The 25979-nt window shown below is 34.6% G+C and overlaps 1 protein-coding gene and 1 long non-coding RNA gene across 8 annotated transcripts in view; one reads left to right on the forward strand and one right to left on the reverse strand.

Annotated features, from left to right (window-relative positions):
• Nucleotides 1-1211: 1211 nt before the first annotated feature.
• LOC126920015 (tropomodulin) overlaps nucleotides 1212-25979 on the reverse strand; it is a 118819-nt gene continuing 94051 nt past the window's right edge. For 4 of the 7 annotated variants that reach the window (XR_007711863.1, XR_007711865.1, XM_050729853.1 and 1 more), the window contains one exon: nucleotides 1212-6951. Coding sequence is in view for 1 of the 7 variants with exons in the window: in XM_050729853.1 (XP_050585810.1) it covers nucleotides 6887-6951 (65 nt within the window). In the remaining 6 variants the exon portion in view is untranslated. Of the gene's footprint in view, nucleotides 6952-18283; nucleotides 18748-25979 lie in introns of those variants that run through there. The other 3 variants (XR_007711864.1, XR_007711866.1, XM_050729856.1) reach the window with 1 other exon arrangement.
• Nucleotides 14526-25979, forward strand: part of LOC126920033 (uncharacterized) — a 76407-nt gene continuing 64953 nt past the window's right edge. The window contains exon 1 of the long non-coding RNA XR_007711869.1: nucleotides 14526-14727. This is a non-coding gene — a long non-coding RNA (uncharacterized LOC126920033). The remainder of the gene's footprint in view (nucleotides 14728-25979) is intronic.

Genomic DNA, 25979 nt, shown 5'->3' on the forward strand with positions numbered 1-25979 from the left:
TAGCGCTCAGTATTAACGGTTTCGCCAGGTTTTAACAGCTCATAATAGATCACACCCTTCTGATCCACGTTCTTCGTTCCTCACGTCAAAATTGCCACTTCTGAATTTTTTAAACCATTCAAAGCACTGTGATTTACCAAGAGCATGCTCACCGTAAGCTTCGACAAGCATTCGATGCGATTCTGCAGCAGTTTTCTTCAAATGGTAACAGAAAATCAATGCTGTCCGCAAATCGTAGTTTCTAGGCACAAAATTCGACATGTTCAACGCTATTACAAACTATGCTGTTGTATGAAACTTGTATCGTTCTGAGTCGAAAATGTTTGTGAGATGTCAACAAAGACTTTTGGCATGAATGATGCAGTTTAGTGATAACTACATTATCAGCTAGGGTCATCTATAGGCAAATTCCGGTTTCATATTTACAGACCTGATATAATGTTTCGATGTTAGTCGAAGAATGTGCGATAGAAAGTAAGATAGGTTTGATCGATTTAATCATCGTTTTCGTCAGCTTTTTAATGTGTTTCACAGATTCACAGTTAGTTTTAATTTAATTTGTTCTTCTTTATCTTTGATATACTTAGTCTGGAACGTTCGCGTGGAATATTCTAATCTTCTATATTTTTCGAGACTATATTCCACGCTTTTTACGTTGCGTATAAACATTCGGTAAGTTAAGCAACTAAACGATAAATAGCATACACGAAGGAATTAACAGAGTTACCCTATTTTTCTAGAACATTTGTGCTTTAATGACTTTTAAGTTTCCATAATATAATCGCTTGGAATTTGCATTAAACATTACCTTCATTTGCATCAAATCGGCAAGCGTTTCACGTGTTCCCCATTCAACGCATTTCCTTCATGCTGGCATATCTATGATGAACGTAAAATATAAACATTTCCATTTATCTTCATCTGTAAATATACAAAGTGGATATTTGAATTCTATTGCGTTGAATATTAGAATTCTAATACCAAGGAATATGAAGATTCTGCCCTTCTTTCTCGTCATAGTTTCTTAATTGCATCGTATAATACACCCACGCGTAGGAAAATTTCTACCATAGCCTGGACTACGTTATTCGACTTTAAAATACTTCGTTCCGATCTGTACGCGTCTTTGTGTTTTATATTTTACGTAACAAAAATTGTAGAATACAAACCTTCGTGGCCTCGAGTTCAAGAAAATGAACAAACAAAGACTATTTTTACGTTTTCAATGATTTATTCATACTTCGTGTTACAAGATAAGGCTAACAGCAAGGCTTTTCGATCGTGCGCGTGCATTTTAGTTTCGTACATGGATGCAATATGCGTATCGTGTGCCGGAGTGTGTATGCAAATACGTGAATTACAAAGAAGGAGGCGTATTCGAAAGGCCGCGAGCGAAACAAATGACTATACCGTCATTTTTCTTAATCAATTATTTCTATTTCTAACATCGAGACACGCGATAAACATACGTTACGCTCGTTAAAATGTCTCATTTTTACTTTTATTTTTCTATATCCATTAACCTCTTCAGGGATGAATTTAATAAAAGAAAAAGATAGGAGACAAATGAATATCTCTTACTTCTCAACTGCATTCAGATATCCAACGAGACAGATAATGTTAAATAACATCATTTCCCTCAAGAGGTTAAACGCGTCGAATTCTCATTTTTTTTTTCTTTTTTTTTTCTATACGTCGTTCATTCTTCGCTCGTGCGAGCGAATTTCTTGCAAAAGTCGATCATACACGCGACCATTCGTTCTCTACTGCATTTACAAGTCACGACGAAGTATAAGAAATGACAACGAAGACAATATGTACAGACTGATATCGTATCGATGCTAATCATTAATTAGAATAATAGTTTCATTAGTACCTTAACGAATATCGCGTATGCAACGACCGGAGATGAGAAGCTATTTCGCTGATCGGAAACCTGAATATAACAGAAACATAACGAATCACGAAAGGAACAGCGAAGTTTCCCTTTTTCTCTACCTTCTTTTTTCTCTTTTTATTTTCCCAAGAAACGATCATCTCCGATCGTTCTTCAACTCGCATATAGAGGAAAGCTTGGTCGAATATTCTGAAGATAATTTACTTATTGTTAGTTTACAGTATCATTGATCGATTACAAGACTTTTGAAAAAGAAGGACGTCTGGTCAAAGTAAAAGAAAAATCTTCGACCAATGCTGGTGTTTCTAAAAACCAATTCCTCCATCTACTACGACAAACAGTTTCTCAATTTTTGTATAATTTCAAACTAATAAATACAACGATGTGCAAGAGTTATACACCAAAGCCGTCATCGAAACATCTGTTTATTCCACGACTACCGTTTTCGCTAACCAAGAATTTCTGCCAGCCGTTCCTTTTCCAAGTTCGACGAAACTTTCCACGAAGCATACGACCTACCATTAGGAGAAGTGTGGTAATATATTAATATTACTGGCAAATTTCTTACATCTCGCGATGCGACAAAACCGCTCTGGGGTTTACCACGGTGTGTCTCCAGCGCAAGGACTGCACGCGTTCGAAACGACGAGAGGCGACAGAAACGACTCGTATATTACATTCACTCCCACCCATTCGGTCGATCTCATTCTCTCAGCAACGTTCTCTCGATTACAGACAATATTCGACACGACCGCACGAAAAGAGTCCTGGTCAGCCGTTCCTCGAATACCCGCCCACGGCGGTCACCGGCTAAAAATGATATTTCACGGGAAATCCAGGCGACCTCCGACCGGTTAATATGGCGGAAAGATTCGTTTAAAGCGGTTGTTACGTGGCACAGCCTGTTACCGCCGTAGCATCGGAAGGATAGTCCAAGTCGCAGCTTGAAATCTCTTTTAATATTATCTTCAGTTAATTTTATAGAGGTATAATTTTGCAGGGGTTTAGAATCGATTTTACTTGGAATTTAATCGTCCATCGAGTTGGTTCGACTATAACGAACCGTGAAATACAGAGTAGAAATTTTGGTGTATAGAGAAGCTGCAAGGATAAGAGAAGAATGTGGAACAAATAATTTGCTAGTCCAGCATCCTCTTGCACAATAATTTACCAACCAACATTATCGCTAAATTTACAAGTTACAAATTTTTATAATTTTTCTTTAAGTAGATCGATTCACAAATATATATGGAAAATTTGGTTTTCAAGTTTCATACTTTTCGTTACCAAACTTGTTGATATTATGCAAGAATATTTATCAATACCTTGTGACTTGTAAAGTTTCTTATCAATAGAAATTAAATAGGAAGCATACGAATGTTTATCTCAGTTGTTACACGGTATTAATTGAGATGAGACAAGTTCATGCAACAGTATAAAATATCTAGTATACGATATTTATATACTAATGTATCATTCTAACTTTTTTAATTCATATTATCGTCTGGAAAATTAAAATCTCAAAGAAACAAGGTGTTTCGTTCGATAAATATAGTTCACCCCATATATTTCAAGAAAATCCGCCTAAATTTCTACCGAATGTTATCGCTTCAAAATTGTATCACAACGCGGTGCAGCCATCGAAACTAACCAAGAACTAATCTTCCACGTCGGAGACGCCATTTAACTTCTTGAGATATTAGTTTCGTTCGCTTCTCGTAGAAACGATCGTTCTTGATACTCTGACAGCTACTTACGAGCGAGGACGATTTACAGGATGATTTCGAGTGTCGATGAATGAACGTTACGTCAAAGGCGACTCGTTTCACCGAACTTTTGAGGGTGCAACACTCGACGCTCTTCCGATCACGCGGCCCAAGTGACATAACATCGCTCCGTTTCAAGTGTTTCAACAGGAACGTTAAAAAAAAAAAACAAGTTGTACGTACACAAGTCTCTCTCGTTGATCACTTAAGAGGAAAAATGCGAAAGAAAATCGACATTCCCTAGAGTCATTCGTTAGACGATTTTTTACAAAATAGCGAAATAAAAGGAAATTATTAGCTCGACGCATGTAAAATATCGTTTCTCTAAAACCGGGAGAATAGAAGATTTTTAACAAAATTTTTGACAAAACAATTACTAGGTTGACGCGTACAAAACGTCTGCGCGAGATTTGAATTCGATTTTGATGGACCGAGATCTGGAATATTCGTATAATTTCATGAGATTAAATTTGGAGAATTGTCACGAACGTTGCTGACAACGTAAATTTAGCGTTTGAAGAAGAGACATTTTCCTACACGAGAGAATTCGTTAATAGGCGATCATCTTTATAAATCTGTGGTTAAGAAGAGCTTTCGAAAAAATCAATGGGACGTTACTTTGTATTCGATGTTTCGAAAAGAACTTTGGCTGTTAAAGTTAAAGTTTAAAGTTTCGCGTTCAAAGAAACGACATTTCATATACACCAATCTGATAGAACGAAAAGCAATTGAATTTCACGGACGAACACGATTCAGTTTCATCCGAACGGCGCGACATCGAGCGCGAACGTTTCGCGCGGAAGCATTTACTTGAAAAATCAATTTTATAGCGAACGTAGGTAGCGCCGTGCGAAACCTTCTTGATTTGTTTTAAGCAAATGATCAAAAATGCACGCTAGCAAAACAGAGATAACCCGGGCTAAACGTGAACGGTAAGAGCAACGTGTTACGTAGTCTCTTCGCCGAGAGAGTAAAAGTGGAATTCTTCCAACGACGAAACTCGTGTGAAATTTCCGCCGTTAAAGTTCGTGAAAACTGGCATGTGACGCGAAAAAAATTTCATCGATTCTATCCGCGCAACTTTCGAGCGTTCGGATGAAATCGGTGAAATAAAATTCGAAAACGGGAACGAAACGACTGTGCGCTCGATTTATGTTGACCGTCGATGGTATTGGAATTTACGGAGTAAATTTGACAAAACTTCCATCGAAACGATGCGAAATAAAAATAAAATAGAAGGGAGAGAGAGAGAGAGAGAGAGAGGGGAGAGGGAGACGATCGTAGAGTCTGGGGACGACGTCGAAATTCGTTGACCTGCGAAGAGGGACGATAAAGGCTATTGGACGCAGGAAGTGGTCAGGTGCGATTCAGCGGGTTCCGTGGCATCCGGTTGGGAAAACGAGACACTTCCGGGAGCTCTGAATGCGCTGGGAAGGGAGACCGGAAGCGTAGCCGGAACGGCTAGGCTGCTTTCGAAACCAAAACCGCGGAACCCCTTTATCGCGAGAACCGCCAGAGAAGTAATCGACGAGATCGAATTCGATCGATAGCGATAGGAAGCATCGAATTGTGTTTCTTAATCTTTTCTTTTTTTCTCTCTCTCATTTTTTCATGTAGTTTTAACGTTCGCTTCTGATATCACACGGTTATTTCGAATCGATATAGATGATAAACGTTCGTGTTTTTATCTCATTTGGTGCTTGTAAGTACAATTAAATGTAAGAACACGTAATCAGTATCGAACTCAAGTATAATTATAACAAAATTCGTTCGAACCGCTTCTTGAGAAATGCGATTGACGTTTTTAAATATAATCGAATCTTAACCAAGTGAAGTCGAGACGGACATGAGTCTTTCTCGTTACAATGATTTCCTATTTTAAGTTAATCGAAGAGAAAAAGAAACGATTAAGTAAATAAAAGATATGTAGGATATATGTTACCTTTTTTATATTTATCAACGTGTCAAATTGATATAAGATCTGGATCATTTTCAATTTAGAATCCTGAAAAGTTTCTTCCTACGATTTCCGTTTTAGTATTACTAAATCGCGAAACAGTTCAAGAATTGAATATACCTTCTTTGAAAATTTGTATCTGTTTCAGCTATGAACGCAAAGTGCTCTCGAACGACGGTAGTATTTCCAGATGGTCCACAAATTCTTGAAGAAAAAAAGAGAAGCTCGAACGCACGAAAGCTTTCAGTACTGAAGCTTCGTTACTTTCAACCTGTGCGTGTCCATTGAATATTTTTTCACTCGCGTCCTTTTAAGATTCTCTTTTAAGAAATTCGGACTTATATGAAATCTGGAAGATTCTTATAAGTCCAATATCTTCTTTCTCGTTAGTTAAAGGGCGAAACTTTCGAGGTTCTACAATTTCCAGATCCGTAAACTTTTCAAATGGTTGATGAATCGAATGTAAAAGCACAATTTGAATGTAGAAACGTTGAGAGAATTTTCTTCCAAGAACTAAAGCAAAAGTCCTGGAAAATTAGAGAAGTTCTCCGTCACTTGTGTGACTTGCTTTTCGATAATTTTAAATATCTCAAATGCAACCAGAAGTGATCCATTTTAAAAACAGATCGATGCTTCACAACGCTTTGAAAGCTACTTAAATTATTCCAAACTATCCGCTATTCTAGATTGCACTGATAAACTATTATATTTAACCCATAACTGCTACACTGAAGTAGAAACTCACGCGAGCTCACTGGTCGTGAACTGCTCCGCAATAAAAATTTCAATTTTATATTCTTACAAGCTATAAATAAATATAAAATCCAACGTCGTAATATTTTTAATTAATCGACATCATAAATATAACATTGTAATATCATAAATAATGTAAAAATATCGCAGCTTTAATATTACGCGGTTTGTAATTATTAATAAATTAGTAACCGAAGGTTAACAACACCCAGTGTCATTTGTTACTTGAAAACAAAATTACGACGATATTTATAACATTCGAAATATCGCGTTATCTTACGTAGCAGTTAAGGGTTGATCATCCCTCAATCGCAATCGAATGAACTTAAAAATGAATTGTCATTCGTCTAAACTGCATTCTTTTGAAAATCATATAATTTAAAACTTCTGTCTTATTCTAAATACCAAATTGATCCGGTTAATACAATAAACGATCGCTGACAGATTACTCAAGCGTCTTGGTCGCCATGAAAGGTCGTCCTTGTCGAGATTCGTGAACGTTGGTGATCATCATCATCGACGTACGGCCCAGCCGATGGTATAATTGCGGGAAGACCTTCCCGTGCGGTGTAGACGATCTGTGGAAAAAAGTCGCCCATCGATGGCCTTGTGTGAGAACATGCGACCAAGCTTGCTGATCTGGGATCCCTGAGTCCACTGAATCGATCGATCATTTGACGAAAAACACGGCGATTGCGTTTCTTTTCGAAGAAAATTCGACGTATCGTTATTTATATAATTGTGTCGTGGAGAACGTGGCTGTTGCAATGTAAGGCAGAATTTGTTTCAAAGATTTCAACATGGAGAACACGGAATTTGAAAATTCATTGGATACTCTTGATTAACCTCGATTAACTAAAATTAGAAATCAAGTATTTATTAATTGTTTTTAAGAGTGAACGAAGATAATGGATATTATAGAAGCTAACGATTTTTTTTAACAAGTAAAAATATTGGAAAAAGTCTTCCTTCTTCTAAAAATCCAACAAGTTAAGATCTTTAAGCTTGATTTTCCAAGGAATAAAAGTCACATTATGTCGTATTGAACGATTCTTGTCCGATATAAAATCACTATTTTCATTTATATCGCTTGTTTCAGGAAACCACTTCGTATCACGAAGGTACTTTTCAAATAGTTGGAAGAAATTACAGGAGGATATTTTTGAACGTGGGGAAACGTTGAGTATTTTAAACAGTTGTTGAAGTGGAGGATAATGCATCGAGGATTTCGAACGAGGCTGAATGACTTACGGAGCAGATAATATTGAACTAAATGGGAAAGGAGGTTTTTAGAAAGGTGAGTTCTAAAAATAATTTTTACTGAGCAAATAGCTTTTTTGCATTCGGTCTCTTTAAATGAATAATCGAACGATAATTTCAAAGTAGAGCAGCATATGGTCCCAATTAAGAAAGTAACAATTATTTTAAGTTTGCTTCGAGGAGCTTGAAGCTTCTTTAAAAATAACCTCTTCTCATTTATTTATTTATTTGGTTCATGTCATATAAAACTCGCATATTTTAAGCGATAATGGGGTCAAAATGCACATATGGATCGATGTAATATTTCTGAATAATTTAAAACTTCTCAAACTGCAAGATTAAAGGTACGAGCAATAAAGGAAAATTTGTTCTAAGGCAGAAAGAATTAGAGTTAAAATATAAAGCAATTTAGCCTCAGTATTCTTTTGAATATAACATCGCTTGGCTGCAACAATTCTCCAGATAGAACTGTCTTGAATTATTTCGATCGGAGTCGTTCTCTGGACGTGAATTTCACTGGAGACGTTGTCGTGGAAATGTCCTGCTTCTGCATTCAATTGCATGTGATCTAAGTAATGATAAACACCGATAGTGGAAAATTCACGGCGAATAATTTACTTAGTGTATCTAATTGGATTCTTAGCTGGATTCGTTTCGCGATTATAGAAAATATGTAAATTAATTCGAGTTTTAAGAAATGCGAGTAACAAGTCCTTTTAACGCAAACACGACGATTAAGGATTAAAAATTACTTGTAAAAAGGAGCTTCAAAACAATTTTAGAGGAGCTAATTTTCTTAAAATAATTTAAACTTTGAGAATTTCATTGAAATATATTTTGTAATTGTATACTAATATTACACGTATAATATTTTTAAAAAAAGTATTTCTACCTTTAATTTTCAGATATGGAAAATTTTGCTAGCTCGGAATAACTCGAGGCAAGCTTTTTTTTCATTTTCAGGAAATGTTTCCCTCTTAGGAAACAGGAATGTTCTACATGTGTATTGAATCTTAACATCTAATGAACACGTGTTTGCTTGAAAGCACTTCCTGAGTTTTAAAATGTGCACTTAAGAATATATAAATAGGAACAGTCTATATTTCCATTAGCTAGTTCCTGAAAAAGAATCGCCTTTCTTGCAATCGGAAGCTTAAAGTTTACATTCACAGTAAAATCCTTAAACCAGCTACCCTCCGTTGCTTGTTATATAAATTAACGTAAAACTAACACTCACTAGAAGATAAATTTTACAACGTTTCTTTACTATTTCTGAAGTTTAAACTATTTATTGTTGTTTTTAAATATTGATGTTTTTAAATATTCCAAGTATTCCTAGACAAATATAAATCAAGTTAAAGATAAATACTCCACCGAGTACAAACTATAGAAACTTTCTTCTTATTTGGCTTTCTTTCCTTAATCTTTCGTCAATTTATTTCCAATAAATTTCATCGAAGATTACTTCAAGATCGTTAACTTTTTCTCAGATGTAGCGAACATCTTCAGATGAGCACAGATTAGATAGCAAACATACTATAGGTCATGATATATTATTATATGCAAACATTAGATAGCAAGCAGATAGATAACAAATATTGCCAAATATTCCTAAATATACCTAAATAGTATTTTCAAATATCCAACACATTTTTAAACAGACGCAAACCAATTTAAATACCCTATCGACTATACTTCCCAATTCTTCAAATATAATTCAAGCGCATTAGAAAGATTCATCAACTGCCCGAATATCCCTAAATATATTCTTGAACGCGAATAACAGTTTTCACGCTGTCTGTCGCTTAATGTCAACGACATTGAAATTTCAAAGATTCATCGAAACGATAATTGTGCACGAGATCCACGAGTTACAAACAGCGACGAGAGCGTAATGAATGATTTAAATTCCAGCGAGCTATGCTCGTGTTCAACCTCGATTCGTAGCTCGCGGAGATATAAATGGACGCGGAGGACTCTGAGACCGAGGAAGATCAAAGCAACGCGACGCGACAGGGACAAAGCATGAAACGTGAAAAAAACCGTGGCCACAGAAAAATGTCGGCCGACAGTTTGCAGTGACAGCATCTTTCGGAGGGATAATCCCAGCGGATACAGTATTCTCTTTTATTCCGTGACGCACGCGATTCCTAAAGTTTCAGTAATTAACGCGAACGGTTGTACGCCAGCCAACGTTTGTTTCACCGTAAAAATCTTCGGTTTTGACGGCTTAGACTGGTTCTGCTGTTGTGCGGGAAAATTTCGTCGAAAAAGGTTACGAATAAGTTGAAACGATGGCGAAAGTTGACGACTGGAATATAATTCTAAAGGATAGTTTATCGAAGAATGTGAATATCAAAAGTGTGTGGCGTTTCTCGTGTTGGAAAATAGAAATATTACAACATTCTTTTTGTTTCCTTTTTTGTTAATCGAGATTTTATGAAAATAATAGAAATAGAAATTTTGTTAATAAAGATGTTACATATAATTTTCATATATTATATATTATATATCATTATACCGATAGTTAATATCTAAATATTAGTATAAGAAGCCTTTGATTTTCCTTCAATAGATTATAAAATGAATTAAAATTTTAAAGTGTCTTTTTTATTTTCTGGTATATAATGTGTTTTATAAAAAGAAGATAATGATAAGTAGTGGAGATTAAAGTTACCTTTTAAGAATGTAAAGCATATAGAGAGATTACAGCTGGATTACAAAATCATGTAACGTATCTATATGATAGATACAGATAGATAGGAAGAGATTATACAATAAAAATATATAGATTATATAAAAAAAAAGGATTGATTAGGAGATTATACAATCTATGTGTATTTATCTCGCTGTTCATTATCTTATTACGTAAAATGTTTGTATAACTACGCATTTTATACACACAGATTGTAGAAAAGTTAATTCAAATTTAACTCGTCGAACATAATTTAGAAAATGAAAATAATTATATTTGCTATTTTTTCATATTTGAAAACACTTTTTTACATATCATATTTTTCATATCTTCTTTTTTTTATATCTGCACCTTATCGAAACGTATGTACCTGCTTTGAAAAAGAAGAAATCAGTACGTATTTAAACCTAAACAATAAGTGCTCAAGTATTTCATTTTATAAAAAGAAATGTGATAATAATATTTGTATTTCCAATAACAATACTGCGGACAATGTAGAGAATTTCGAAATCGACGATTATCTTTGATACTTCACGCACGTTTTATCGTATTTAAATAAATATGATTTCTGCCTATAAAAATAAATACTTCTTCTTAAAAGGAAATTTATATCGAATATTTGTATCATAATTGTGTTTATGTATATATATTTGCCAAATGTAATGAATCATTCTGAAATCTATTTGCACTGGACGAAAATTAAAACTGGGGAAAAAGGGCATCGGGTATCGAAGATTAATTATACGAAATATATTGCTCGAACTAGAAAATAATTTATCAAGGCTTTATCTTCGCGACACGCTTCGAAATTCCAGCACGGACGCATAAAAATTTCAAATTTTTCTTATACTTGGAAAACGGCTCTCCGATCGTGTAAACCAGCAAACAAATTACAACTTCGACGGAAATTACTATCTGGGATGTGCAAGCGTGGTACGCGCATTTTTAACGTGTCACCAACGTTTTCAACGATCTCGATAAGCAAAAAAGGTCTCCGTGCCGTTGGCAAATCGATTCTATCGGCGAGCGACGCGTTATTATGCAGAATATTGTTTAAAGTGCAAACACTGGCTCGGCCTGTATGCATTGGATGCAACATGTATTAATTAAAATCAGCCAGTCGTGACAATTTTAGGGAGAATCGATGAAACATTATGAACATTTGCTCCAGTTGAATTACTATTTTCGAGAATATATTCAAGGCAGAATTATATTGATTGGACAACATAACGTTGATTTTTATCGAATATTTTACGATCTTTCTGTCTATCTAAAGGAAGCTGAAATAATTTATGTATTCGTACAATGCAGCGAAAAAATTGTCACACTGATAAACATCCATCTATAGCACATTCGATGCGTTATATATAATTTTTTATTTTTTCTTTTTGTCTTTTAAAAAATACAATATTTATTTATCTTTTATTTATGCACAGAAACTACAAAAAGTATTTACATGCTATCCTATTTATTATAGCATTTACGTACTAATTAACACCAAATATATTATATTTCGTATCGGATAGTAGTATTTTCAGGATTACAAAAATTTTATGTTATAAACGTACGAGTAAAGTTGATATTATGACGTAAAAGCTGATTTAAAAAATGCCTCATTGGAGAATAAAGCTATATGCAAATACTTTTTACAGCTATTTTTACTCTTATGCCTGATGTGGTGTCACTGAAGCAAAACTTGCTTTTTCTAATATATATATAATTCTTAATTATTATTTTTAAACAATTATTAATTATTATTATATAAATAATTCTTAATTTCACAATCCCTTAAAAAAAACGAATTTTTAGTTTGACGATTCTTGAAAAGCGTACTTGTAGTTTGAAGTAGCAGTTTACTCTTCCGATCTGGTCATAAATCAAAATTTTCGTTTCAAAACAGGGAATAATGTGAAAAATTTTCAAACGGAAGTTACCAGATATTGAAACATTTTAGTATTTGCAGTTAACAAAATATTTTGCTTCGAAATTATGCAAACATCTATACATAAATAGAAAAATCTAATTTCTTTATTTTAATTAAATTGAAGCTGTGAGAACTACAAATATAATGCGATATATCAAACTTTTAATTCAATTTCATTAATAAAATTTTTCTTTGGAAAAAGCAATTACATTATATCGAATGTGAATCACACGAAAAAATCTATCATATTACGAAAGGATTTCAGCTCGAAACCACAACAGTGACAGCGTCAATATGCGAACAACATTGATATTTGATATTTAAACAGCAAACTGTGGTTCTGCGTATTGCTTTTACAAACACAGCCTTGATTTTAGTCCGGTGTAAACGAAACTGACAGATTTCATGAATAAACTGTTTGTTATTCGACGACGATAAATGCATCAATTTTCAGCATTTCACTTCGAATCACATACCCTCCGACATTCTGTCTCGTCATCTTCCTCCTTCAAAATTTTTGACGTTTGCTTTCGAGAAAATAGTTTAGCCAATATTTTACGGTATTAATTTTAAACAGCATACGGATCGCTATGTTAGAGGAAATACAGGATAATAAGTAAAAAGCTACAATTACGATTTTATTTTATTTATATAGAAAATATCGCCGTTTATGAAATAAAAAAGTGTTAAAAAGTAATTAAAACGAACAAGAGCAGTGTTATTACGTATTTCTAGGTAAATGCAATATATCAAATTTAAAGGTCTAATTAACACGTTCGAAATTATACAATGCAGCAATTGCAATGTCTTTTTTGCAAAAATTCGACTGTAATAAATTCCCAATAATACGTATCATCAAAAAACAGAGTCGAAAGTCGTTGGAAATGGAAAAAAACAAATTCAGGTTGACGCGAATGGTAAAATTTGTCCGTCGATTTCCGAAACATTTCCGTTGATTTCTCATCAGGACGCCACCGTTGAAAGGGAGGGCCATTTTTTCTCCACAAATCATGAGGAATCGCGAACGACTATCGTATGGAAAACTTTCGGTAGAAATCAGATTTATCGGTGTGCCGTAATTTTTTTACAGAATAGGAGCGGCTGTGTCTGCCAGCGGGAGATAAATGAAACGCAGCCACGAAAAGTTTCGCGATCGGAATGGCGCATCCCGAATGTAGTCAAAAAGTATTTCGAGTATCGATTCACCGTTAGAACAGTAGCAGAATCGATGCGTGACTACCTTTCTTCTGAAATTACACAATTTAAACCTCCATAGAGAAATTAAACTAAAAATTCACTTCTCCAATTTCCTTCCACCGAATCATAATTTTTATCGGGAAGCATATAAAACATTTGACTTAACAGAATTTGCACAATGTAACGGGGATTCATCAACGATCATTTACGAAGTGAAAATATCACATCACAGAATTTTCATCATAGAAGCAGAGTATTGATAACTAATTCATCAGTGATGAAAATCGTGAAAGATTTAATGAAAGTTCGTGATGATTTGTCAAGCTTGTCTCTTCATTCCTAAGTGTCCTAATTCTTACGAACGAAGGTGTACCTGATCGTAGTTTTATTTCTGTATAGAAACTATAATAAAAATGTCTAAATATTCATTGAAAGTATTACCAAACCAATATATCGAAAAATTGCATATAAAACCAATGTATCTACTTAAAGGCCATAACATCGATCCATCGATAAAATCTTGTTAAAAACAGAAACCCAACGAAACATCTTACGTGTCCTTTATAAAATCATCGTTTACGCAACCGACTAACCAGATTCTCCGGGGGAAAAGCCACAATTTTCAAGAGGATATTCTATTAGCGAGTGTTTGTCAGCGAAGCCCGTGATGTCGTTTTATGCGGTTGCAACTGTACGCGTAATGATAAAGGGGGTGAGAGGTGGCGAATTCGGAAGCAAGCCGGACGAGAGGAAAGGCTCGTTTCACGGGACATTAAATTCCGACGTGGCACGTCCACTCGCGGATATATTCCTAAAAGGTTGTTGCGTCTAGGAAAACGCGAACACGAAGGAAAAATGGATGAAGAGAAAATAGCTGGGTGAAATTGGTGGAAGTTTCTCCCTGGCTGAGCGAGGGGATGAAACCCAGTGACGTGTCAATCGAGTGTGAAACGTTCGACTTCGTGATTCGAAGAAGTTTTCTTCTCTTCTCGTTTGCATTACGTCACCGGGCGAATCCGATTGCCTGGAATCGTGAAACGCTTCCGTCGACGATCAACGTCGTCCGTGCGCATCGCTGCTTCAGTTTCGATGGCTGTTTGCAACCGATTTCCCACGCGAAAATAGTTCCTTCATTGGTCATCGTTTGAATTTCCAGGGCAGGGAAATCTTCGCTTGCACGGGACGAGTTCGATTGGTTCGCTTGGAAAGGACTTACGATGGGATTGCCGACGCCAGGATCGTTTACTTTTCGGGCTGTCTTCGGAGCTTGTAATAAACGTGAGTGGAATTGTAGAATTTGATGAGAGTTTGGGTGGAATTGTATTATTGTTCGAAAATTGTTCACCCGTATTGATTGGTGCTTGATTGACTAAGTTTCTTCGACACAACGAAACTAATACCATTAGAGAAATATCACAAGCTGTGATCAATGGCAATACATTTTTCTTGCGTGAGATGAACGAGAAAGTTTGATAAATAATTCGCTTAAAAATTTGTTACCATTCAGAAATTATTCGTGTTCGTTAACTGGTGCAATAAATTAGTAAATTTCAGAATAGAAATTCTATTCGTGTGACAATTGGGAACAATCGAGCTTGTAAAGTTCTCCATAGAATAACTCTATATTCTCCATAGAATATTAATATACGACAAGACATGGCGAATTGTGGGTAAGAAACTAAAGAAAAAGAGAAAAAAGAAAAAATACCTTTAAAGTCAAAGATAACACAACGGTATATTATCGAACGTGTTTTAATATTTTAATAATAAACTACGAATAATATCGAGTCGAGTTTAATAAATTTTTGATACACCTTAATTACAATTGAAACTGATTGGATCTGTCTGAATAAAATCTGCGTTCGAACGAATAAGTGTATTAAATCGAATAAATTGCACTTTATTTTCCTAACGATATTGAAATCAACATTCAGCTTGATTTTGATTCAGCGAAACCTTTTTTCCTGAAGGGAAAATAGATCGCGTAACCATTAAGACGCCTTTAAGGTGGAATCGCTAATCTGGATGGTCCATCACTTTTCTTCGCTGAGCTCGAGCAGAAAGCTTTCCGATTGACGTGCAACTTGCTGAGCAGAGTAATTAAGGCTAGTGTGTCGATGATCGGACTTAACCCAGCTCGGAACCAGAAAGAGCGCATCGATCGATCTTGACGCCACACTAGATTAATCGTAAGGGAAGGAAGCATCGTCTGGATTTGAATGGTACAAATTGAAACCCTTGTAACTTCCTACTACTCGAGGGCCAAGGATTTCCCAACTTTGGAACATAGAAATTCGCAATTTCGCAAATTCAATGAACCGCGTGCGAGACGGAATGGCTCCTCGTTCGAACGAATTATGTATATTAATTGGAATATTTTTAAGCAGGGATTCATAGTGCCACAGTTTCAACCTTTACGATCTGAATCGTCCTCCTTAAGTGAAAGAGGTATTAGTTTCGTGTAGTCATATCTCGGGCCTTAACAAATGAGAAAATTAAAAAATTGAAAACGTTGCTGCGATGAGGAGACAGCTTCATTTTCTATAATAATAATTTGAGTTAGGCAACGAAAACCAGCTAAAATCGATTATAAATATAAATTCACGGTAAAACTAATAATCGTACTAATCAATTTTTGTAGCTTTCGATACGAAACCTACGTCTTTCTTTCCTTTCTAAGAACTATTAATAACTATAAATATTATTTCAATACTATAGCCGCCTTCTTATTATTGCAAATGAATCTAAAATGATTCTAGTTGCAGCTAGATATATGGAGCCTTGAGGCTTTTCATATGAATTATAAATTATGAGTTAATTGTTCCAAATAAAAGTCTACGGTTGAAGAGAGGGAAATAGTTAGAAAGGAGGTCACTGTGCAATTAAGAAAGAAATTTTTGACATTAATTTAGGATAATCAGACAGCTATTCTATAATGGAATTTAGCTGTTACCTAAAGCACGATAATTAAATTTACTATGTTGTAGAAATAGCGTAAAGAAGTGTCATAAAGTAATTAAAATTCTTATGCTGAAGAAGATCTAACTAATGTCTTAAAAAAATAGCTGTTAGAACCTAGAAAGTCTGTATTTCTGTGGACAATATAAACAGATGTGTCGAAGGACAGACAGACGTATTGTAAACTCATGACGTACGAGCAATTTATGGATACGGGGTGTGTTGTCCCTTGGGCCTGGTCCTTACATTGACCTACTATCATCACCTAATCTCCCAATGATCAAGGTGAATTACATACACGGGAATTACCTAATAATTACCTAAGGTCAAAGACGTCCACTGATTCGTGAAAGATTTCGAATTATTTTGCAATTTACATCTACAGTAAATCCCTTGCTAATTCTATTAAATTAATGCAACAAATATCCAATCACAACTTTCTTTATTTCAATAGATTCATAACTAAAAAGTATTGCAAAGTGGAAGAATTCCAAGTTGATATCCCTTCCGATTGACTTAATTTAATTTCCCTATAGAAAGAACAAATTTATTTCTATTGCATATCCTAATATTAAACGTACGAGTAACCTCGTAACATTTAAATTTTGCTCAATTGAAAAATCAAATTCATAACATAAAATCTTAGTAACTTTCCGATAACTGGATCGAATATCTCTACAAATATATATATTTTTATACAATTTAATACGATTAAAGATCTGAAACCCAAGCATTTGTTTTTCCCACTTGGTATTGCAACGAGTATTCTACTCGTCTACTATTACGTATCATATTCATCGCGTGCATTTTACCTTTAAATTCCCCATAGATGCATTAAAATCCATAATCCGCTAATAACTTTCCCAATTTCCTCGTAAGCGTTATCGTTGTAACGATCGCAAACGAGGGTGTGTCCCTTTCAAAGTTCGCTTAAAAATAATAAAAGCGAAAGAGCAGAAAAATTACACGCACAATAGCGTCGCAAGATACTGGAACAGAAAGAGTAGAGGGGTTGTAATGTGTGCCAAAAAACGCGGCTGGTAAAACGAGGAGGGAGATCGATCGTCTGGTTTACGCAAACGTATTGACGTCACGTGAATGCGGCCGTGTTATCGGATTGAGGCATTGCCGCGTTGTTACGTAACGCGTGAGCAAAAGGCGAGTTCCACGACGACAGGATCGTTAATAACCTCGCATTACAGCTTTCGCCGCGATATACGACCGCTGCGGCGCCCTCAGCCCGCGGGGAGACCCTCTGCGATCCCTATTTCACGGTGAATTAATTATCAACGTGGCCGCGTAGACTGTGAAACAGAGACGACGCCAGTTTCACCGCTTCCACCGATGACAGTGCATCGGAAGCGCAATAGAATTACGGACCTCAATAATCATCCTGATAAATAATTCTAAGCCTTGTTCTCTACGTTTCGTGCACCTGTTTCGAGACACGTTCAACCTATCAGTAGCTCGTGCTTGTAGTTGAAACTGGTAGTGGAAACCTTTTACGAGTATGTCATGCGTGTTGTATGAAACATTTTTTCATTGGCGCTGTTGCGAGTAGATGGCAGATTTTTATGGAAATTCATATTTTCATAAATACAAGTGAAAAACAAAGCAAACACTTGTTTCATCCGTCGAATGTTACAACGAGTATTATATTTTGAATTCTTGTGTATTTTTACGTTTTACGTATGTAAATTCGATGTTCGTGTTTTTATATATTTCAATTTTTTAAATGCGCATTAAAAGTCTGCGATCCAGTTATGAGATTCGATCACGATGATTATATCGGCAGAGTTTGGAAGAAATTTGAAGATACGTATGGTAATTATATTTACGATCATTAGGATCACAAAAAATAAGTAAACAAATTGACTGTCGTGCAACTTTTATATATTTCTCTCTGTGAGCAAATACATTGAATACACTGTAACATTTAATATTTGCAAAATAAATATTGTAGTTGCGTCAATATTTTTTTTTTTTTTTTTTTTTTTTGGCAATGTTATCTATATCATTCACGTTGTTGAAAATTTGTTATTCCATAAAATTTATCTTATCTTAAACATTGTACAAAATTTACTAACCACCGATGAGCATCGTGGCAGTCAATGTGTTAAACATTCAACTATTAATAAAGCACGACATTCAACCTTTAACATTTATTATAAAAGATTATTTTAAAATATTTAATCCTATGTACCAAAGTAACGGTGGACTTTTTATCCTTTTGGCTACTACGAGGACAAAATCTTGCTTGAATGGCTTGAATATCTTGGCTCGGCTAATGATAAGTTATCGTGAACCATCCATTAACCGTGGTTTCATTACAGGATAATCCTAAAGAACAGGAATTTAATATGACGACATGATACAAAAAATATTGGACGATAAAAATAATAAAACGTACCGTAACGGTACCCACTGATATGATTTAAACTTTTTATTATCAATTCAATTTTTCTCTCGCTCATAGCTTTATGAATATATTTACTGATAATATCAACATACACAAGTACATACATATGTACATATTTCATCACACATCACGAAGTAATCGTCGAATTCGTATAAAATAGCGTGAAATCGAGAATATTATTTTGAATTTTAATTTCATTATCCTGTTGTAGAGTAAACCCTCTTTTCTTTTTCCAATGATTTTCATTACTTATTATTTCATTTATTCGTTGTTTCACGACGTTTCGATTAATTTCTACCTCTTTACTCGTAATATTCACTTTATCACAATTTAATTCGTCCTTCTACCGACACTGTGAAGGAGTAAAGAAAAAACAGGTCACGAGGAACTATTATAGCTATAACTATGCCATTATGGAAAACGTATAACTAAAATCCTTGGCTTCGACTGCAGGATTTCCTTGCGACGAAGACTTGGCTTATTCTGGATCAATTTCGCAAACTGAATCGCTTATCCCACTACTCTATGATCATAAGTATACTTTGTAATCATAAGTCGCGTAAAGACTGTTACGTAACCACATTCACCGATCCTGTCTTCCTATTTCATATAGGTATATAGATTTATATTCCACATATAAAACTCGTAAATGTGTAAAATATTATAATGCGATCAACCTATTAATCGGAAAAGACGAGTTAACCCGTCGCAAATCTTTATATTATTTTTTTTTTTTTTTTAAGTTTCTTTAACATTCGTTTCGCAACTGTCTCAGTCATCGGCACAGATGTGTTGCTAAACTTACTTTTAAGAATGTGAATTCAACGTACGTATAGTTTCTACGAAACAAGAACTATACATATTATTCTACTATTGAAATATATCTAATTCCATGCGACTTCTACGTGTTCCTGACACTGAACATGAAGCTGAAAGATAACGTTCCGCCTCGGTATAGGAAGTTTCAACAAGCCAGGCAGGTTCCCAAGTCGAGCAAAGAATACACCGGCAGGTATGTCTAACAATGGCAACGTGATAAGTGCGTCTATATCGTCTTTCTTCGTGAGTCCAGTTTTCTTTGATTTACCGTTTCAATCTTAGAAAGAACCTTCACCTTACGCTCGGTATCTCTGAAGTTAAGAGAAGCATATATTTTTTACTACTAACCGTATGTAGGAATAATTAGTTCTCGGAATTATTTGAGCCTCTGAGAAGCCAAACTGATCAACTTTTTTTTTGGTTCACTTTTATTAGCTTTTAATTTAACACCATTAATATACAATGCCAATTACAGAAATGACTTATCCCTGTAAGTTTATTCATCGCGTTCGAGAAAATGGCACAAATAATATAACGAACTCGAAGGTTTTGAAAAACAGAGTTTGTAGCATCATCACTTCCCTGCACTTTCCAATTTATGAGCTTGATCAACGTGGTTCATTCATCAGCGTTTATAAAAGTGAAAGAAAATCAATTTTTATTATTAAATCAATGGAAGGGCGGGGCACAATCAGCCCTGAGAATTGTTTCTCAAATGTTGGCACAGGTTAAAAGAAAAACAATTTTCATCGTAAAAGCTGTGATGACGAACAATTAACTCTGACAGTTGTTTATTAACGTTCGCAAAATTTGAAAGGAAAATAAATTCTTTTTAATGAAACCTATAGAGCGTCGAAAGAATGACTTTTTTTAACTTTTGGGAACATTCATAAACGATTCTTTTTAAAAATATTTCCCTCCTATGGAGTTAATAAGATTGACTTTTTTTTAATTTCTGTCTTTTCTATAGATTTTCATTTATAGTGAAAAATCTCTCAAACGTTGGTTACGTTATGGTAGAAACATCACTGAAATTCTAACAGTGCATTATTACGTGGATTGAACGCACGCCTCGTAATGTCACAGACGTGATACGAATTATGATTTATCAATTATGATTATACTCGCAACAGATTGAAAATCTCTACATACAAATTAATATATCTGAATATCTTCTTTCATTAAGACCATAAATACTGTGAAAACCATGAGGTAACTAGTAGAAAAATCGTGTAACGGGAGTATGCAATTAAATCCTATAATGACGTATGTACACCACAAAATCTAAATATAGTAGAACGTGTCGCGGTATAGAGATTAAACTAACGCGTATAAACTGATATTTCCGATATAAAAGTTTCAAACATTCGAAAAACCGAATTCTAACTTCAATAGACAAACTCTTAACTTTAAACGTTTGGTCAAAGATAAACCAATGGATCACAAATATTTCACCAGAGACTTTTTTCATGATATCCGCTTTTAAAAACATCAGGAATAGCTGGTTTCAGGAGAAAAAAAGATTCGATTTAATCGGCTGTAGCAAGAGCCACAGAGGGGCGTGAATATCGGAAACGCAGCTGAAATGGATAGAAATAGAGGGGAAACGTCGAATTTCCGAAAACTATGAAATTTCTCGAGATGAATGCGCGCACGGTGATAGAGGAATCGACTTTAATATCCAGCGAGGAAAAATTGGTTCACGGGATCTGATGAAAGGGAGAAAAACCGGGCAGCCGAGGAAAAAAGAAGTAGAGGCGGCATCGATGACAGCGTAAAATCCAAAATAGATGAGACGAAATGGTCGACGATTTCTGACGAAGGATAAAAACCGAGGACGGTAAAACGAGAAGTGAAAAGGAAAAAAGAAAAGAGTAAAAAACGAAGGACTAAAAAAATAAAAAGCAAGGCACGGTGAAGAAAAAACTGAGCCGTACGCAGGCCGGCTGAAAAAGTAATTGAAGCTCCAATTGGCAAATAAATTGGCTCGAACTTCTATCGCGAGTCTTGCCGGTTCCGCCGTTTTTCCGCCGGACCTGGCGTTTACCCGCCAATTTCGCGGAACAAAGTAGCACAGCCTGCATCAATCACAGGTAAAACCACGTGAATTTCCCCTGTTCCGCGTGTCTTTGTGCGTGCAAGAATGAAACACGTTGCACCGTGATCGTAATTATTCGAACGATATAACTTTTCAACTACATTTAATGGGTTTGTCTGCAATTTTAACATCCATTGGTATTTCGTTCGCGTTTCTAGATTGTGTATTCGGTTATAAAATTGATCGCGAATTGGTGGATTGTTTGATCGAAGATGACTTTTCCCGAATTTATGTTTTGTGATAATTTCTCCGTGTTTCGTGTATATATGTGTGTGTGTGTGTGTGTGTGTGTGTGTGTTATATTAATATAATTTCTTTGAAATAATAACAGACTTTAAAAAGTGTTTATAATATCGTAAATAAAATGAATAAGATATCACTTTAGATTCAGGAAAAATTATTTTGTTTGTGCTAAATTACGATGAAATTTAACGGAAAATAATAGAAATGATGGGATTGCGAATAATAAGCATTTCTAATAATAGTTGTTTACGTACTATGTTAAGTTCGTGTATATACAATGATTTCTCAAATAGGAAAAGAATACATGTATTATTTAAATAAAATTTTACTATCATGGGAAGAATCTCTTACAAGGATATGGATGAGAGATATTTTATATTATATTGTTAATACTTCTTGTACTAAAACCATATGCTTTTATTCGCGTATTGGTCTTTATCTATTTTATTATTTAAAAACATGATGAACTGCTATATCGTTCTAAGTAAACCTTAATTTATTGTCTTGAAGCGTGTTAATTCTTTTAGGGTAATTATCTAATATAAACATTTTAGTGTCATTACTTCTTACAATGGAACCATATGCTCTTATTATTTCGATATACTTTATCATTTAAGAAGGCGGAAAAATTTTTATATTATTTGAAATATATGTTAATTCACTCCATTAGAAATTCAATTGCCACTGGTGCAGAATTTCTCATTTTTAGTGCCACGCCTTCTATCTTAAGAAAGTTACGTCAATTTCAAGTCCCAGTAATCTCGTAAACTTTATTCCTAGTCATATCAGTACCAGGGACTCTCTCTTACTCTGTTTTATTATTTCATTGGCTAAAATTTATATACCTTGAGATGCTCGCTTTCACTTTATGCTAACTGAATTACACGAACGTAAATAAAATATGAATTAACTATTACGGCAAGACGAGTAAATTCTTGATCGAAACCCTAATTAGAATTTTACAAATATGTAAAAGCTTAATACCAAAATTCATATTAATGTAAAACTCCGTTGTTCTATTATTACAATTGAATGCTTAGACGTAACTATAAATTCATACGACAAACGTATTGAAAATTGCTGATTAATTATGTATAATAAATCGACGTTATATGGTATATAATAATCTAATACAAATACCAAGATAAATCGACAATTTTATTCAATCTTTCCCATTTCCTCCGCAATGACCAGGTCGTTTAACTTTTATTCCACAAGACTTCTATCCCAAACAGCACCGTTTCAATATTTACGTATAATAATCCTCGAAACTGGAACTTTCGAGAGAATTTAACACGGACTATCTTCATCTTTTACGTAACTCATAACGCAAACAAGCAATTTGCTTCGGCGTATCAACGCCAAGCGCAGGGAGTGAACCGGAAACGGCGCGAAGAGCGCAAACACGTGCAGGTGAAATTGCTCGTAATCGCGTTCCTATACTGAAAATAATCTTCTTCGGTGTATTCGTGGACCGACGTACTTGACGTTCTAAAATTTAACGAGAGCTTCTAGGCGTGGATATTGACCAGGGACGAATTAACCCTACGACTGAATACAAATGGGTTCATTTGCAAAGGAAAGAACAGAGAGTTCAGCGGACAAACAGTCGGCCAAACCTCATTATTATTCTCCCATCCTTAACATCATTCGCCGTAGTCCTCGGATCTTTCAACTCAAAATCCACCTACAATCAAGTCTACTCAGCTGACAAACGTTCAAAAGGGAAATCGACATAAATTTAATTAACTTACAACGCCAGTGTTCTCCCTTCCACGTGGAACTTGCAGGGTGTCAAAGTATATTCGACTTAATACCATTCTGTCATTCGATCGTTCGTTCAGTGTTCTCTTTTAATATTTTCTTACTGGTATTAATCACGGTAGATTAGTCACCATTTAATATGAACCCGTCAAGGATCAATTTTGCATTAACGCAATATTTCACTTGTCATGTCAACTAATTTATTACATTCGAGTTTGATAAAAATTATATCGATGTGGTATTACTTCATAGAAAATAATGTAATTAGTTAATTTATATCATCGAATTCTTCGTTCTAACGTTACTGAATATTTCTTTCAGTCAGTATTTCCTTTTCCAACTATCTTCTACGATTTAAAATAACACATGCAGAAATTGAGTATCTGTAACGCTATGATGGTAGTGTTCTTTTAATTAAAAAATCTCTTTTTTGTATTTCTGATTCGCGTGGTAAAGTTCTCAAAACCATCTATTATTCCAATACGTTTGTTTTATCTTGATAAAGCAATAAATTGCTTGTTAGGAATTATTTCATTGATTGGTCCTTAATGGGTTTGCTATGTTTTGGTCCTTGTGAGACCTACACAATCTCTATCAGTGCATATACATAATCAGTTAATTCTAACTCGCATTCGACAATCTGATTATTTATTAACGCTGAAATAATGGCCAAATATTACATTCTCTTACTTTTCTCTTCAATCCAATACTTCTATTTAATGCTTGTTAAATATTTGATGACCATCTTACTGATTCTCTACTGCAAACCAGTGCGTGCTACCAAACACTAATCAAAATAACGTTTCAATTAATGTTTAATCACAATGGCTGTGTGTAGAAAATACTCTTGGGTGTAGTAAACAAAGATATGCATTGAAAAAAAAAAGGTAGTATTACAGAAACAGAAAATCAGTTTCCACCTACGACAACGTTGGAAGATATATTTAAAAAAACAAAAAGAAGTATCAGTGCCACACGGATAAAAAATATCTAGCAAAAATGGAAAACCGCGCGAAAACGTATCGTGCAGTGCGATTTCTGTCGAGATTCGATGAGACACAAATATTTTCACGGCTCACAGAGTATCGAAACCCAAAACATCGTGCTCCCACGTTTCGGTCGAGATATGTTAACCAACCTGCAAATTTTCGTAAATTCGGGAGCTCTTGGAATTTTTTCTAACGAATGGAAAATTTTACAGCCGCAGAATTACTATACGAATTTAATTAGCAGGGAGTGAAAGCAATTTGAGATGCTTTGAACGTTAATCTGCTGTTTGCAGCGAGATTTCAGAAACTTCAAAAAGATAATTCTTCAGATAAATCTCGGAAGCGTTGGGATATTAAATTTTTTAAGGTAGAGATGGGAATTGCTTCACTAATCGAAGAAGTAATAATCGGAAAAGAAGTAATTTAATAAACAATTGAAAATAAAATAAGCTTTCTGGTACGTATTTTGAATTCTTGGGGCATTTAGACTAAATATTTAGCTTTTCTTAAATATTAAAGAAGCTTTGAAACTTTCAAATTGTGACTTTAGAATTTCCAAAGTTTTGAAGTTATTAATCCTTAAATGCATACAACAGGGTTGACATTTTATAGCTTACTTTTATTTTATAATATAAATCATATAAGTATTACTTACTGTATAGTACGTTGAATATAGTTACGTTACCAATATCAAATGCATCCGCATTATACAACACAAAGTATTAATCTAAGCGAATAAAATAGAAAATCAACTACTTTTCCATTTCATTATCTTCGTCTATTATAGTTTCAATATCCGGATGTTATTACGTTAAAATAATTTAAATACAACTAATAAGATATGATTCGTTTGTATGTTCTATAATATATCTCGTAGCTATTTTGAAACAAATTCTTTTTACAAATAAAAAGAACCGAAAAGATAAAACTAGTTTCAGAGTAGACGAATATTCTCAAGATCTTTTGTTATATTTAAAGAAATCATGCATTCGAGGATTAATATTCGCACGGATTTTAAATTCCCAAGCTTTCCACGACGTTCATAAACATTGAACGGAAACCTACAAAAATTCCTACATTTCCAAACATTCGCCAACAGGACTTCGAATATTCTAAATTTCTCTACATCCGCGATTCCAAAGCTTGAAACATCCGCAAACTTACCGAACGTAGGATCTCCGCTAAACCTCATTGCACAGAATTTTTCCAAATTCCGTGAACTTCTACGTTCGGAATATCT

This window comes from Bombus affinis, chromosome 9, assembly GCF_024516045.1.
Source record: "Bombus affinis isolate iyBomAffi1 chromosome 9, iyBomAffi1.2, whole genome shotgun sequence".
In the NCBI taxonomy this organism is placed as follows: Eukaryota; Metazoa; Arthropoda; class Insecta; order Hymenoptera; family Apidae; genus Bombus; species Bombus affinis.